Source organism: Platichthys flesus, chromosome 4, assembly GCF_949316205.1.
Source record: "Platichthys flesus chromosome 4, fPlaFle2.1, whole genome shotgun sequence".
Classification (NCBI taxonomy): Eukaryota; Metazoa; Chordata; class Actinopteri; order Pleuronectiformes; family Pleuronectidae; genus Platichthys; species Platichthys flesus.
The window spans coordinates 16,541,894-16,559,356 of NC_084948.1; the positions used below are offsets into that span (position 1 = coordinate 16,541,894).

Genomic DNA, 17,463 nt, shown 5'->3' on the forward strand with positions numbered 1-17,463 from the left:
CAGACTCGACTGATGTTTTTGGCCACAGCTATAGACATTAAATACAGAAGAGAGATGAATGTGAGGAGATCAATTTTGTCAGGAGTTTCAATATACTTCCAACAGGACTGTGGAGCCACTTGCTCATAACACACCTGCCTGTGCACATCTGTTATATTAAACAGAAGTTTTATTAGACAGATGTTGATTCATTTTCATTTTTGATGGTAACAAAACACACATTTCTCTTCATTCCCATTTAGGTTAAAGCACAGAATAAATCATAGGCAACATGGACCCCCCATCTATCCATTCCTCCATCACTCCATCCATCCATCCATCCATCCATCCATCTATCCATCCCTCAATATATCCATCCATTCACCATTATCCATTCATTTTTCCATCCATCCATCCATCATCCATCCATCCATCCATCCATCCATCCATCCATCCATCCATCCATCCATCCATCCTTCCATCTATCCATCTATCCATCTATCCATCTATCCATCCTTCCACCCACTCATCCAACCATTCATACTCACATATCTGTGTGTTTGGACTATGGAACTCAGTGTAAACCCACACAAACACAGGAGAAGATGAAATGTTATTCAGAGAGTGAGACTGAAATGAAAGAAAAGAGATTTCGGGAAAGAAACTAGACCTTATGATGGAAAGAAACCCTCACAGCCACAATGGGTTCACCTAATTGGATGGTTAGTGGTCTACATGCTGTCCTCAGCTCTGGCGTAAACACAGGGGGAAAAACATTTGTTCCTTGCAGTTTCACCGGCACAATTTGAAATGTGTGTGTCCATTACTCAGACTGGGTGAAAGCTCACTGTTTAAAAATATTCCTGCATTTACACGCTATCAAAAATATCTCTAGAGTCTTTTACTCATGTTAATCTGATTCATAAACAGTTTTCAGGTCATTTGATGCAGTGATCACATTTTCAGGCCTCAGGGATGTTGAGGTGTTTGTTGGAGATCTGAGCAAACGTCCACCTCTAACTATACTGCCATCTACTGACTATACTTGATCAAGCATCTTTCATACCAGACAATAGAAATCAGCAATTAACCTTTTAATTAGATCAGAAGAATAGTGTTTTAAAGGTTTACTCTTTTTGTATCCATTACCACGACCAGGAGGTTCTGGAGGTGCAACGTCGATATCCTCAATTCCTTTACGGATGTTTCCTGGTGAAGTCAATCAGGTTGTCAGTGCCTGTTCAGACGACCTGTCAGAAAAACAGTGGCCACACGTCTACTCCCGATCGGCCTTAGAACCCTGAACCAGAACACAGAGCCTCCGTTTCCAGGCAACCAAAGATGCTTCTTGGAAATTCCAGCCGAATGGTTATCGACCTCTTTTTCAGGTTCCAGCCCCCAAAAAGATCTACAGCACATTGACACTTATCCACGTCGGTTGATCCAATTTATTGTCATGACTGAGTTGATGATGTTACAAGATTCATAATCCTTAAAACTACATTCATAGACATTAGACATGAGCGTTTGTAAGAATTATCCCAGGGCGCAAATTTATTCATGAAGCAGAAAAGATGATGTTTTCATTCTTTTGTTTTGAGTATGGCTCAGTGAGCCGTGCGTGAGGGCGTTCCCTCAGGAGAGGCTGGAGTGTAGGACCCCTCCCCGGCACAGGTGTCAGGTATATGCTCAATCTGGAATCAGTGCAAACTCAGTGGTGGCTGTTACCATGAAGGTGTACCATGAAGAGCAGAGCTTCTAACCTCTTAAGAAGGAAACACCAGCTAAGTCAGGAGCCATAGGATGGGATAGACCGGACCTGACTAGGGGGACCAGCCGGACCCCACCCAGCGGAGCATCCTCATGTTCCTGGTCCACACTTAACCAGGTGGGTCACATTTTCCCTCATTATGTTCACTACCTGGAGGCAAATACATTGAAGCTCTTAACTAACTGTCATCTTTCCTTGTGCACCAGTTGGAGCTGACCCATCCCCATATTGATCATTCTGCTTTAAAGAAAAGAAAAGAAATACATTTATAAAAAACTTAATATGGGTTTTTGTGGTATTGTATAAGATTATTTTTCATATAAAATACTAAATTAGCCACAGCTGCTAAATGAATATTGTGGGGCAAAGGGCAAAGTACTTGAGGAACTGCACTTATACTTTCCACCTCTGCCTGATTGATGTACTTTTATTTTGGATTTGTATTAATAAAACACTGGTTCCTCTGGGTTTCACTCTCACAGGCAGAGCACTACCAGAGTTAACGTCTTTAATGAGAAAGCCTGGAGAAGATCCATTTTCCACCGAGTACACACTGTTTACCTCCGTCTGATGATTCCACCAAATGCTGTGACGGACTCAAACGTTTCAACACTGAGCAGCTAATAGAACTCATCTCCCTCTGCCCGTCTCTCAAATTTAAAAGAACATGTTATTTCTCCCAGTTTATTGAGCAAAGTCTCTGCCATTGTTCCTGACATTTTCTTGAGGCCTGATTGTTTGTTTAAGAGAATAAACACTGACAAGACCAAGAAGGGGGGGGGGGGTCTGTCAAACACACAGTGCCTCAGACATGAGGAAATGTTATTTTCCCTTCACTCCCAAAGCCTCTGACATATAATTAGACTCTAAATATAACCCCATAACTTTTTCTCTCTATGGCAGAGGGAGAGGAGCAGCGAGTTAATCAATCCTCCTCTGGCTTTAATCAGTTATTTCCATTAGTTCACAGGCTGTAAATTGAAGCCGATGGCCGAGCAGACGGTGACGGCGCTTTGTGAACGAGCTGGGTGGGGGTTTGTTTGGGTGGAGGAGAGTGAGGCAAGACTTTGACATCTGGTTTAAATAATGCAGATGAATGTTCATGCACAAAGAGGAGACAGGGCAGTATCAATGATTTAAGAAAATGATGAGATCATAAAACCCCAGCACTTTATATGTGTTCTCTTTGCCTCCAAAAGCCGCTAAACCTTTTTTATGTCCCCGCATGAATGTCTAATATTATTTTTAAGATCCGTTTGAATTTCTATCTAAAATAGACATTTCTCTTGGAAATATTTAGACATTTCTGCAATATCATTATCGATATGAGGGGGAAAATAGAGATTTTACCCTATTTTTTTTTAGATCAAACAAGCAAGACATAATATGTTAGTGAGGTTTAAAGGTGCTGATGGATATAAATTCTAAATTAGCTGTTTTACAAATTTGAAATTAGATTATTATACTGGAAAAAAACTAAATGAATCAACCTTCAGACAACAAACTTCTCCTCGGATCAGCAAAAACCCCAATTCATGTCCTCAATGAGAAAAAATCTGCTCTTATCGACCATATTTTCCACAGTGATTGACATCACCTTCTTCAGCCATTGCGTAATCCAGCAGGGGGCAGTGTTGTAACAGCATTCAGCAGCTAAGACTCTGCAGGAGCATCTCCAATCTCATGTTTGAAATGATCTGGACAGGACTGGTGTCGTCATAGCTGTGTCTATATCCGCTTCTATCCACTGACCTGAGGTGCCTCTATGATGAGTATAACAGCAGCTCTGGATGCTATAAATAGCTCAGACAGGAATGTTTATGGTACATTAGGATTCCAGACATTATTTACTGATTCCTTTAACAGAATATACAGGCTAGAAAAACCAGATTTATTTTGAAACCAGAACCTGCTCTCAGGAGATTAACACTTAATTAAAGGTAGTGGCCTAATTCAATGATAAATAGATAAATCAAGGCCTTGGTGGTCACATGTTGACATGTGGAGGAAAATGTTTGCATAAATTCAAAATGTAAAGAAGTACTTTAGATATACAGCAGCAGTGTTGTGCAAGTTTACACCTCTCATGAACTACTTCAAATTTCAGTTCATACAAGTAAACATGAATAGTTCACGTTCATAGTTCACCATTTAAATTCTGAACTAGTTCATAGTTCAGTTCATGTCATAGTTTTAAGGTGGAAAGTGAGAATGAAAGACTTAACTTGTTAAAGAAAACCTTATTCATCATTACTCCTTGCCTTTACTGTCGGAATCTTTATCAGACAGTGTGTACAAATCCCTTTCTGCTTTCTCTTGCCATCTGTATATGAGACCAAGAGCTGTTGTGTTGCAGGTATGGCCTGCCCCTTTAAGGAAAGTTTGTAGTGTGTGACGTAGTGCACCAGGGTATTGTGGGTAAAGAAGCTGAAAGTGTTTGTATAACGAGAAGTGACGGACCAACTGGAGGTGAGGCTAGTGTTGGTCCTGCTGTAAATCCGAGAAATAGAGTGTGGCCGCATTCCAAGTAAAGAAACATGTCCTCCTCTTCTTCACGGAGCGTTCCGGACGGCTGGTTACCGGCCAGACAGCGAGCCAAGATAACCAGTGACAGGGGCGGTACCTGGCACAGTCGACATAGGAGACTGATTTCGTCATGACGTGAAACATGCAATTTAAAACAATACATTAAGTCACACCATCATTCTCTTAACCCCGGGGACGCACCGGAGGTAGAAGCGCTGCGAAAAGCGGTCCGCTTCCTTTCCTCAGCCATGTTAAATACTTGGGCTGTTCGCACCGGGAGGCTCCGCGGCCACACACACACACATATAATCTCCTGTGAATACCAGCACAATTTACCCCTGAACCAGCGCGGAGAAATGATGTTGATGATTACAAATTAAATATAAAAAAAATAAATATAAAATTAAATATAAAAAAATTAAATTAAAAATTAAATTAAATTAAATTTAAAAAAAAACAAAAACTGCGCGCGCACATCCTGCGCAGAAGCCCACTGCGCAGATCTGCGCAGAAGCCCATTGCGCACATCCTGTGCAGAAGCCCACTGCGCAGATCTGCGCAGAAGCCTATTGCGCACATGCTGCGCAGTAGCCCATTGCGCACATGCTGCGCAGAAGCCCATTGCGCAGAAATTGCGCGCGCAGTTTTTTTTTTTTTTTTTTTTTTTTTTTAAATTAAATTTTTTCCCTTTTTTTATATTTAATTAAATTAAATTGACATCATCTGCAGTTAATAAGCGATATCTCGCCTATTTTAAGAGACCAATGTTTGTCTGGCTTAAAGATGGGAAGGAGTGGGATTCAAACCCAGGTCCTTCTGGTTGGAGAACAGTCACTCTACCCACTGGGCTAAAGCACCTGGTGATTTTCATGAAGAACTAAACACATTAAGAAGATGGCCAAATTATCATGTGCGTGTTGTCCGTTTCATGTTATGCTGCTTTTGATAAACACTTCAGAGAAAATATTTTGTACTTTACTACATATATTTGACAGCCTTACTTAAAAGTTACTTTTAGATTTTTGCCTTTTAGATACTGGATGATTGTTATCCAGTACGTTTTTCTATGGAGGACCATACATGACATAAGTAAAAATAAATAAATGTATAAATAAATACAGAAATAAATAATTAAATGAATAAATAAAAATGGAAATAAATAAATACAGAAATAAATAAATATGTTAATACCAAGAGAAATGTCAAAATAAATGTCTTAAATATATTTGCACATTTATTTATTCCCTGATACATTTCCTTTTCATTTGCAGTGTCCTTAGGCTAATGAGAAAGGCGGGCCTAACCGCAGTCTCATGCAGGATTGGACACAGGAGTGTAATGATCCAGCCCTACTACTTCTGCCTCTCAATGCTGGTGTCCAGTAGCTGTTTGCAGCGTTGAGCCAGTTCACACTTAAAATGAACTAGTTCAAGTTCAGAGGGTTAGTTAAGGTTATTTTTTATTGGGATGATTTAGGTGTCAGTAGTTCTGACTGTGAGCGTCACGTCTCGTGTTGTACTGAGCACAATGAGCGAGCAGAGAGGAGAAGGAGGAAACAGAAACTCCAGCTCATTACAAACCACCTGCAGCTTCTGCTCTGATCATGAAGCCGCTGATCTCTGAGCAGATGTGACCAGAGAAACTCTGTGGGTTACGGTTAGGGTCATGTATGGTCCTCCATATTTTCCAGCCTTGTCTTTGAACTTCTTAAAGAATCACAATCTGCTGTGATGTCCTGAGGCTGCCCCCTGCTGGCTGCTGGGTTCTTCTGCTGCTCTAGCTTGGTTTGTGCAGCTTGTTATTAAGTAAAGTTTTCCATAAAAGAAAATCTTTAATATCCTTCAAGGGCAATTTGATGTACAACCAGCAATCAGTGCACGACAACAATAAACAAATATAAACAATGTAAATAAAACACAATATAAAAACCCAATAGACTAAAAATTAGCTTTTAATAAATGAATTGTCGACCAACACAAAATTACTATCTGGAATCTTCTCTCAAAAAACTACCCCCCCCCCCCCCCCATAGTGTAGTGTGAAGCTAGTGAGGTGTTTTATAAAGATGTGATCGAAAACGTCAGAACAAGTGAATCCACTTAATTTAAAAAAAAGAAAAAAAAGAAGGGAGTTTCATTTCACTTCACAACAGTTCCTCATATCAGCATGATGCATACAAAGAGAAGTATAAAAACCTACTCATTTTGGCAGCATAGTAGGAACATTATAGACTGCGTTTAGAGTCAAAGATGAATCAAAAAAAGATTAAATTAACAGGTGCACAATTCAGAAAGCACCGCAAAGTAGAGGAGGAGAAGAAAGCACAATATAGAGGTAAGAATCACCCCGATTGTGGACATCATTAATGTTTATTTGTGTCGACATGACATGATATGCTGTCAGTACAGGACTCTTGGGGATACATGACAGTTTGCGTGTGTATGTTGGGGGGCGCCAATTTTAAATCTCGCCTAGGGCGCCAACGTTACCAGGGCCGGCCCAGACCAGTGAGCTGAGCTCCCAACTACGGTTCTGAACCCAGACACTGGCCAGAGAAGAAAACACTTGGAATACGTTGCTTGATTGGTCTGCATATGTGTGCCATGAGTGATGGGTAATGTAGTGCGAAGTCGAGTTAGTTGGTTTAGGTTAAGCTACATCGCGGGCATTTTACGGGCACTGAGCAACGACATGGTGAAAGCATTCGATTTAGACAGCGTCTCTCCTGAAGTATTGAAATGTCCAAAGCGTTAAACAGGTAGGGGTGGGGCACGTGACAAATCTAGGCCAATGGCTTTAGGGTTTTGTGGGATGGCAGGCTCTCATTGGCTGATGAGTTGGCATATCAAGGGTGAATGAGGAAGGGGAGTGAAGAATACAGTGGTGGATGATAGGAGTGTCGGAGTTACGAACAAGAAGTGTGATGTGTTCGCTGGACTTTAATGAAGTTACACATAAAGAGAGAAGTTTCCTGTCGTCTGTACGCGAGGACGCTACAATATGAACGTGTTCACCGTTCAAATTCATTATTTGTCATTGAGTTGCGTTCAGTTCATCGTTCTCATAAAAGTGAACGTGTTCAATGAACGCGTTCTTTTGCGTTCGTTCATGCACAACACTGTACAGCAGAGAGATCATGGAGTTTTTAATAATCTGCAGAATGATATGAATAACTTGGCTACTGAGTCATTTTGAATACATGACTGTTAATTACCTGTTGCAGGCTGTTTTATATGAATCCTTGCAGATTTGATATCCTTCACGGTTCTTCCCGTTGTCCAGTTTTTCAAAAGAATTTCTAAAGAGTGAAAAAAATAAGAATGTCTAGTGAAATGGAGAGCTTCCGTGTGTTAGTGTTGGACAAGAAGTTAAGCTCAACAACTGAAGTCAAAGTCGATGTCTAATGATGAGACATTGTATGAAACAAATATTAAACAGTGGACCTCAGTTATGCTGTTGTGGAACAATCAGGAATGTTTACTTTGAAACTAACTTTACCTTGTAAGGTAAAATCGACGAGAGGAATTCTTCACAGAAAAAAAGCAGAGTTCGTTTTTGGAGGAGGAAATCAGATATCTAGAGATGATGGTCAGGATGCAAGCCTTTTTTTGATACTGCACAGAGAAACTCAACAAAGTCAAACTTCCACTTGTTTCAGTTATCCAAAGAAGTAGCTGTTCTTCTGTGCTATACTTGGTGATACCGTGCTCCTAATCATTTCTAAAAAACTATTGTTTGGCTTTAATGCTGACAGCAGGTTTATTCAAATACAACAATCAAATAAAAAGACCCTCTTTACAATGATTTAAATCATCATGTTACATCTAAAGGCTGCACCATTGAAGATTCAAGTTAGAGAGGTCAAACACTATTCAGATAGGGAAATTTAGGCATCCAGTAGCATATACAACAGTCAAACACAAGAGCCGAACTATCTTAAAAAGTCAAGAGTCAGTATATGTTATCTGCAGTGGGATGAAGGTTGCGCCACCAGAACTACTAAAAAACTGTCTCTGTAAAGAAGTATCTGCTAATGGGGATATTGACGATACAGATATAAGGAGAGTAAGTTTACGTGATTGAAAGTTTGAAGTGACTGAGCCTGAGTACTGATACCAAATATAAATAGAGATTTAAAGACTAATAACTGAAGCCATCCAAAGTTGTGCATTAGACTAACATAGCCTCCCTGATCTGAACCCGAGCGGTCGTTTGTTATTGGACTTCTGTGCTAGCCATGGATTGTCCATAACAAACACCATGTTCGAACATAAGGGTGCTCATAAGTGTACCTGGTACCAGAGTACCCTAGGCCGAAGATCAATGATCGATTTTGTGATCGTGTCATCTGATCTGAGGCCGCATGTTTTGGACACTCGGGTAAAGAGAGGGGCGGAACTGTCAACCGACCACCATCTGGTTGTGAGTTGGATCAGGGAGTGGGGGAAATTTCCGGATAGACCTGGTAAGCCCAAACGAGTAGTGCGGGTGAACTGGGAACGTCTGGAGGAGGCCCCCGTCCTAGGTATCTTCAACTCACACCTCCGGCGGAGTTTTTCTGGCATTCCTGTGGAGGTTGGGGGCATTGAGCCGGAGTGGGCGGTGTTCAAAGCCTCCATTGCTGAAGCTGCGGCGGCTAGCTGTGGCCTCAGGGTCTTAGGCTCCTCAAGGGGCGGTAACCCTCGGACACCGTGGTGGACACCGGTGGTCAGGGAAGCCGTCCGATTGAAGAAGGAGGCCTTCCGGGATATGATATCCTGGAGGACTCCTGACTCGGTTGCAGGGTACCGACAGGCCCGAAGGGCTGCAGCTGCTGCCGTGTCGGAGGCTAAGCAGCGGGTGTGGGAGAAGTTCGGAGAGGTCATGGAGAAGGACTTTCGGTCGGCACCAAAGTGTTTCTGGAAGACTATCCGGCACCTCAGGAGGGGGAAACGGGGAACCATCCAAGCTGTGTACAGTAAGGATGGGACTCTGTTGACCTCAACTGAGGAGGTTGTCGGACGTTGGAAGGAACACTTTGAGGAACTCCTGAATCCGAATAACACGCCCTCTATGTTGGAGGCAGAGCTCGAGGTTGATGGTGTTTCATCGTCAATTTCCCTGGTGGAGGTCACTGAGGTGGTCAAACATCTCCGCAGTGGCAAGGCCCCAGGGATTGATGAGATCCGGCCAGAAATGCTAAAGGCTCTGGGTGTTGAGGGGCTGTCATGGTTGACACGCCTATTCAACATCGCGTGGGAGTCGGGTACAGTGCCAAAGGAGTGGCAAACTGGGGTGGTGGTTCCCCTGTTCAAAAAGGGGGACCAGAGAGTGTGTGCCAATTACCGGGGCATCACACTTCTCAGCCTCCCTGGTAAAGTCTACTCCAAGGTGCTGGAAAGGAGGGTTCGGCCGATCGTCGAACCTCAGATTGAAGAGGAACAATGCGGTTTTCGCCCCGGACGTGGAACTACAGACCAGCTCTTCACTCTCGCAAGGATCCTGGAGGGGGCCTGGGAGTATGCCCATCCGGTCTACATGTGTTTTGTGGATCTGGAGAAGGCGTATGACCGGGTCCCCCGGGAGAAACTGTGGGAGGTGCTGCGGGAGTATGGGGTAAGGGGGTCTATCCTCAGGGCCATCCAATCCCTGTACTCCCAAAGCGAGAGCTGTGTTCGCGTCCTCGGCAGCCAGTCAGTTTCGTTCTCAGTGGATGCTGGTCTCCGCCAGGGCTGCGCCTTGTCACCAATCCTGTTTGTGATATACATGGACAGGATATCGAGGCGTAGTCGGGGTGGGGAGGGGTTGCAGTTCGGTGGTCTGAGGATCTCGTCACTGCTTTTTGCAGATGACGTGGTCCTCATTGGATCATCGGCCTGTGACCTTCAGCACTCACTGGATCGGCTGGTGGCCGAGTGTGAAGCGGCTGGGATGAGGATCAGCACCTCTAAATCTGAGGCCATGACTCTTAGCAGGAAACCGATGGATTGCTTACTCCGGGTAGGAAATGAGTCCTTAGCCCAAGTGAAGGAGTTCAAGTACCTTGGGGTCTTGTTCGCGAGTGAGGGTACTATGGAGCGTGAGATTGGCCGGAGAATCGGAGCAGCGGGGGCGGTATTGCGTTCGCTTTACCGCACCGTTGTAACGAAAAGAGAGCTGAGCCGCAAGGCAAAGCTCTCGATCTACCGGTCGATCTTCGTTCCTATCCTCACCTATGGTCATGAGGGCTGGGTGATGACCGAAAGGACGAGATCACGGGTACAAGCGGCCGATATGAGTTTTCTCAGAAGGGTGGCTGGCGTCTCCCTTAGGGATAGGGTGAGAAGCTCAGCCATCCGTGAGGAACTCGGATTAGAGCCGCTGCTCCTTCACTTAGAAAGGAGTCAGCTGAGGTGGTTCGGGCATCTGGTAAGGATGCCCACTGGGCGCCTTCCTTGGGAGGTGTTTCAGGCACGTCCAGTGGGGAGGAGACCTCGGGGAAGACCCAGGACTAGGTGGAGAGATTATATCTCAACACTGGCCTGGGAACGCCTCGGGATCCCCCCGTCAGAGTTGGTCAATGTGGCCCGGGAAAGGGAAGTCTGGGGCCCCCTGCTTGAGCTGCTCCCCCCGCGACCCGACCCCGGATAAGCGGATGAAAATGAGATGAGATGATGAGAGCCTCTAAATTATGGTACAGTGAAAATGTGAGAATAACACAAAAGATATATAAAAAATAAGAAAAAAAGATGTATACTTAAATGAAGATAAGCAGCCTAGTATTATGATTAATGCATTTAATCACTCTCTGGCCTGGGGGATGAAATACCTCTCCAGTCTCTGTTTAGCAGGACTGAGACAGCAGAAGTTCAGACGGTCAGTAATGCAGTGTGTGACCCAATGTCCTCGCTGTGCGGTTCCTGCAGCCCACTCACGTCTTAATCTTGTCACTGTAGCTCATTTAGATCGCTTCAGAGATATTTATCTTCACATTCACCTTACAGGCATTTTCTCTGTTTATCAGTGTGAGAAAAAAACACATTAAATCACCTTAGATTCAATGTTATGAAACGCTGAACATTCATAAGTAGAAGAGTATCTGTCTGAACACTTTTTAAATTGCCTCCCGGCCTTGGCTCTAATCTCTTTGTGTGGAAACAGTGGCACATTTCATGTGTCATTCAGGCTGAAGGTTAAAGTTCAAGTATTACGGGGGGGGGGGGGGGTCAACCCGACTCCTGTGACCTGATGGCTATCACCCAGTTTCCTGCAGCAGCTTTAATCTCTGTGACGCCCATTAATCACACACTGCCTTTATTCAAAGCCATCAGGATTATCAGTGGTAGAAATCTGCTAATTAGAACAAACCTCTTCATCACAGTAGAGTCCGGGCTGAACATCTGTGTCTTCATCTTACCGTCAAACAGCTGACTTCACATTTAATTCACTCACGCTCTTTTCTCTCTCTGACTCTTTTGTTTTTCCTCTTCTCCTTTAGTGGATCTCTGATTGAATCTAAAATCTATGTCTCTTCTGTTTGTCTTTTCGTCATGACGGAGGACTCTGTCCCTTCAGGCTTGTCAATATATCAGAAATAGAAACATCAACAAAAACCTCCTGTAGTTTGTGTAGGGTGAGACTCGTGATTTATGAGCCCCCTTACAGGGAGGTCAGGGGTCATGCTGCGCCGTTGGAGATTCGCAATCTTCATGTCTGAATTTCCTCCTCAGCAAAAACACTCTGGAAAGCTCGGACTTTGTTTTCTGTCAATCCATCATAGGGTTTCTCCTGTGGCTCCATGATGTCGGTACGAGAGAGTGGTGTATAAAAAATGTATACGCAGTGACAGGTTATTATAAATAGTTCCTTTAATTTGATTACATACAGCGCTCCAAGCCCCTCCCCTGAAGGACTAACCCCCGACCAGGGAGTTTTTTGGGGGTGAAAAGATTTACCAGTAACTTTATATAGATCTTAGAAACACAGAGTTCCTGCAAAGCTTCCAAGCTCAAGGAGAAAGATCCTACTGTCACCTTTGACCTCCGTTAGCATCACTGTTCTGTGGCTCGAACCCCTTCTGGTTTTGAAGAAGTTTTCCCAGTCATAAAGAGGCCGGGTTTAAGACAAACAATACAGAGATGATGTAGAATCAGCAGCCAGAGTGGTCATCATAAACAGAAAAAGATAGATCCTGAGAGAGGCAGACAAAAGTGCACTTGGGTTTGACATTTTCCCACACTGCTCTCGACAGGGACCCCCGGAGTCAGAGGGAAGAGGTCGAACCCCCAGAGTACCAGGCTCTCCTCAGTTTACTCCTCCCTGCTCGTCCCCCCCCCAACATTAAACTTCCTCCCCTCTGTTAACACAACCGCCATTTACAACTTACACGTAAACACAGAAGAGGCAGAACTCATGGGTCAGGTCGACAACAAACAACCTCTGGATTAGCTTTCTGATCCCTCTAACAGCTTGTTTGGTTTGTGGACATCACAGAGAAACCTCAGAGTTATAAAGATGAGGAGTAAAATGCTTGTGTCATGTTCACAGACACGTACCATCTCAGTGAATCCTTTTTATCTCTGCAGATGTTGAATGTGGATCTTGGGATATTATTAGAGAAAACTTTGGGAACAGGACCGGAGCCTCTGGTGAATAGTCGTATGTTTTTGGAAGTGGTCCCTCGTGCATTAGGGCCTCCTCTCCTACTCTAACACTGCAGCTCTGCTAGATCCCCCTTTACTTCTGCAGATACAAGACATGACAGTTGAACTCTCTCTGAAATCAGCTGCTGAGTTATCGCTGCCTTCAGATAAACATTATTCCGCCCACAACTCTTTCCAGTTGTTGTAATCTGCATAAAAAGATCCAGGGGCGGTACTGCAGTCTGTCTGGACGTTGTGAAAACGTTGTAAAATCAGTATAACTCAATTTGGTAAAATATACCAAAGGCCATGTTTCCTTTCTTCAGAGTAAAAGTTTGTCCCGGTGAACACATACTGTACCGGTGGCTGGAAAGAAATTAAGTGTTTTTGTGAAGCCCAATGTCACCATGGAATTAGTTCAGCCCCCCCCCATAACCCTCCAAACAATACTGAATCACTATTAACATGTGTGTTTGTTAAGTTGGTAAAAGAGTTCACAAGAACCAGTCTTGACTGTTGTTTTATTATGAACATATGACTTCTCACTATGTGGCAGCCACAGCAATAAAAAAAACCACACAAATTACATTCTTCAAATCGCATCGTCCCGCACTGTGTCATCACTCCTGCAGGAAGCAGCAGATGATGGTCATGTGAGCGGTTTCACTCCACTGCAATCTTTAGTTAGGGAACGCTGTACAGTGGCATTATAGGAATACCTGAGAGAGATCTGACTTCAGTCTGGTCCCCACGAATCTTTTGCAACCTCATCAAACACTCAGTCACTCTCATTAATGATATCTGTGTCAGGTACTAAGGAAACATAGGAATGCCAGTAAAATGTATGACATGGCTCCCGTCACAGAAACAATGCAGAAATCACATTTCTTCTAATCGTACAAATTATTATAAAAAAAAAAAAAAAAACGTTCAAAAAAGCAAATGAGGGCATGTTACAAACAGCACTTGTCCCACAAATCTGACTCCAGACCACCCGCCATCAATGATAACACATTAAGTGGCACCATCGCCCTTTAAACACCGATCAATGACAACACGTCAGCTTCAACAGCTACAGATGAGAAAACAAATGAAATTGTGAATGCTTATTAGTTTATGGTCCTTTTATACAAGAGGAGAGAGAAAAGCTTTTATGGATCATGTATGGGTGGTGACTGTAACCGGCCTCTGATGCAGGACCGGAATAAGCTCTATCAATAGAACCTAAATCGTATAAAGCTGTATTTTACTGTCACTGACTGAACAATTATAAATGACTTTCCCCAAATCCAGAAAACCTTGAATATACTGTTAAAGATACAGCGTGTGTGTAATCACTCATGCATGGGTTTGTATTCGCAGCTTGGTCTATTAAAAGCAAATTTTTTAAGACAGGAGCAGCGGTAGACATTTCAGCATGGTGGGGGGGCACTTATGGGTTACCGTGACTACAAGACCTGAGACGCAGCGCGGCAACACAGGATCATTTGTGAGTGGGTTCATCCCAATGGCAAAACACAGACTGTAGCTGTGACGCACGTCCAGATTACAGGAAGCGTTCACACTTAAAGCAACCAAATTACATATATTTGAAACAAACAGTACAAGTACAAAACCCAGTTTATTATCCCACATGCACAAGTAGCAGGAAAGAAAATAGTGGTGAAACAGTCCCATTCAATTTAGAAAAAAAAAACACTTTGCAGCCTCTTTCAGAGCCACAACGTTTTATCAATTAATCACTTAACATAAATAAAATTAGGCTGCAGATATGTTGCTAGTGGATTAACTTGATCAGATTTCCCCCCCAAATATTCGCTGATTTCAGCTTCACCAAAAAATTACAAATCATTGTTTTTTTTTTTGCATAAATCAACAGTCCACAAACAGGTTTTGGGGACATTGCTTTGAGCTCTGGAAAGTTTTGTTTTTAAATATTTTTTGATGTTTCATACATTTTAGTGATTAATGGAAAAGGATCAGCAGTTTCATCGACAATGGAAATAATTACACCGCAACCCATGTCTCTATTTTGTTGTGGCATTTATCATCTAAAGCTTACATAATACTTACTTTAGTTAGTATAATATAATTTCCGGTTCACATCTTTACTTAAGTATTTCTCCTCTGAAATGACCACACAGATCTGAAACCAGATTTTAGGAGATATGTCTGCGGATATTCTCTATTTTTTATTACCAGTAAATCCCAATTAATCCAGAGCTTTTTGTCTAATTGATCCACTAACAAGTATTTTCTTTACCCAATTCCCCAAAAACCACAGGGCCAAGAGTTTTTATAACATCAAAAACAATATATGTATGAGCTCTCTGCGAAGATTCATTGTCTTGCTTATGGGATATATTGACAGAATGATATTTTTTAGTTAGAATATCACCATATGTATATTAAAAGGAAACCCAGTAAAACAAAGGTCATACAACATCATTTCAGTGGTGTTAGAACGTGTAAGTATAGATACTGATTGTCAGGAGCCTTTAGATCCCCCTGGTCCCTCATAGATAGACGTCCATAGTGTTGAGGATCATCCGGCGACACAGCGGACAGTTCTGTTGGTAGATGGGCTGCCTCAGCAGGATGTCTGTACAGCCTCTACACAGGCACAGGTGTCTGCACGGCAGCAGCACCACCGTCTTGGTGCAGTCCTGACAGATCACACACTTCTTCCTGTCCTCCTGCTCCTTCAGCAGAGTCAGCAGGTTGTCAGCAGGCAGAGGTTTGCTGCCTCTGTCTGGAGACGCCACCTTCTTCAGTGGCCTGTCTGTGCTGGAGGAGGGGAACACCAGATCCAACATCTCTCGGTGGGCCCCGTCCCCCGCTCTTCCGTCTGGCGGGCCCCGCCGCTCCTCCTCGGGGTTGCCGTCCCCCCGCACTCTGTTGTCGTGGTCCCTGTGGAGGTGTGTCCTCAGCGCAAGGCCTATTTGGCTGCTGTGTCGAGACAGCTGCTGCCAGAGTCGTGTCTCCAGCAGGTAGAGGTGGTGGAGAATCCTTCGCAGACGCCGCATGTTACCACGCAGCAGATGTGGGAGGCCCTGCGTGGCTGAGGCAAGGCGGCGGAGAGCGAAATGCAGTCTGCGCAGACCACGAAAAGAGTTCATGTAATCCAGAGTCTGTGCCGCAGCCTGTCGGGTCAGCCGCGGGTTCAGGTAGGCCGTGGTCGTCAGAGCGATGGTGACGGTGAGCAGGAGGCCGTAGATGTTCAGTATGAAGATGCTGACGAACATGTGCACCAGTGAAACCAGAAAGTCCAACACCAGCTTGCAGGGCGACCACAGGAACGCAGAGGTCCCAGCCAGGCTGCTGTACAGAAAGGTGAGGGAGGTCAGCGTCAGCTCCAGCACCTTCTGCAGCGGGCTGGAGACCGTGTGCCAAACCCCTGCCACAGCCAGGTACACGTTCTGAGTGGCGATGAGCGCGTAGTTCACCACGGTGTTGGTGAAATAGACCACCAGGCTCACCGCGATGCCGCAGCCCTCCAGCATGGACAGCACACCCCGACACAGGTGCTCCTTCCCGCGGAGGAGGACGTGCATGGACAGGTAGCCCACCATCTTCAGGCTCTCCAGCAGCCCCTCTAGGGCCAGCACCAGGCTCCCCAGCATGGTGACGGTGCCCTGGGCCACGTTGGTGGTCGCCTCCGCCGCGGACACCAGGCAAAACACCAGGAAGTTGGCCAGCTCCAGCACTGAGGTGAGGAGGAGGGTGGGCAGGCTGGTGATGAAGGTGACCACCGCCAGCAGGGTCCGCACCACGGTGTGGACGACGACGAAGTTCAGGTCCAGGAGGAGACAGACGGCGTCCAGACATTTTCCAACCGTGGAGAGGACAAAGTTCACCAGACCCATGCTGCCCTCCCCGGCTCCCTCAGCTTGTCTCCGCAGTAAAGTCTGTTTACGAACCGAGACACTCGGGTGTTACATCTTGTTCAGGCCGGCAGATCGTCCGGTGCGTTAACCGAAACCATCAGCCATTGCCCGCTTCGTTTCACCACAAGATGCCTTCTTTTTCATGTTCTATCCATTTGCTCGGCGAACACGACGAGCTCCCAAAACATACACACGCGTTACTAGAGGCGGATGTTTTGTTTCAAACGGGAGACGCACACTTCCGTTTCATTTCCTCGTTGTAGTTTTCTTCTATCCGATCATAGAACGATCCGGAATCGTTTCCTCAGCTAAGGAATACGGTTTTAAAAAGTGTTAAACCATAAAAATCGAACGGCGTCAACAAGAGAGACGAAGAAAAACACATACAAGCTTCGATGTTATTACCTCAGCCGCCATGTTTGTTTAGGTCGCGCCAGCTGACCTCAGTATCTATTTCCGGTTTCCGGTGAGTCTACAAAATAAAATGAATTATATTTTAAAAGGATGTGGTTTATGTATTGAAATATTCTATTTTCAGGTAATGCCACCATTTTTGGAATTGTTATTTTTAGAACAATTGATTCTTTAAAAACATGCACTCAGTTGTCAGTTAATAATACTAATATAATAATAAGATGGGAGTGGTTAGACTTCATAGTGAAAATTTTATATAAATCGAATTTCGTTTTAGAATAGGGCT

At 44.2% G+C, this 17,463-nt stretch overlaps 1 protein-coding gene across 1 annotated transcript; it reads right to left on the bottom strand.

Moving 5' to 3' along the window:
* Positions 1-13,380: 13,380 nt before the first annotated feature.
* rnf26 (ring finger protein 26) lies at positions 13,381-17,189 on the bottom strand. Its single transcript, XM_062386494.1, has one exon. It carries the CDS (start codon positions 16,740-16,742, stop codon positions 15,393-15,395), a length of 1,350 nt encoding a protein of 449 aa, XP_062242478.1. The 5' UTR covers positions 16,743-17,189; the 3' UTR covers positions 13,381-15,392.
* Between the last annotated feature and the right edge of the window lie 274 nt (positions 17,190-17,463).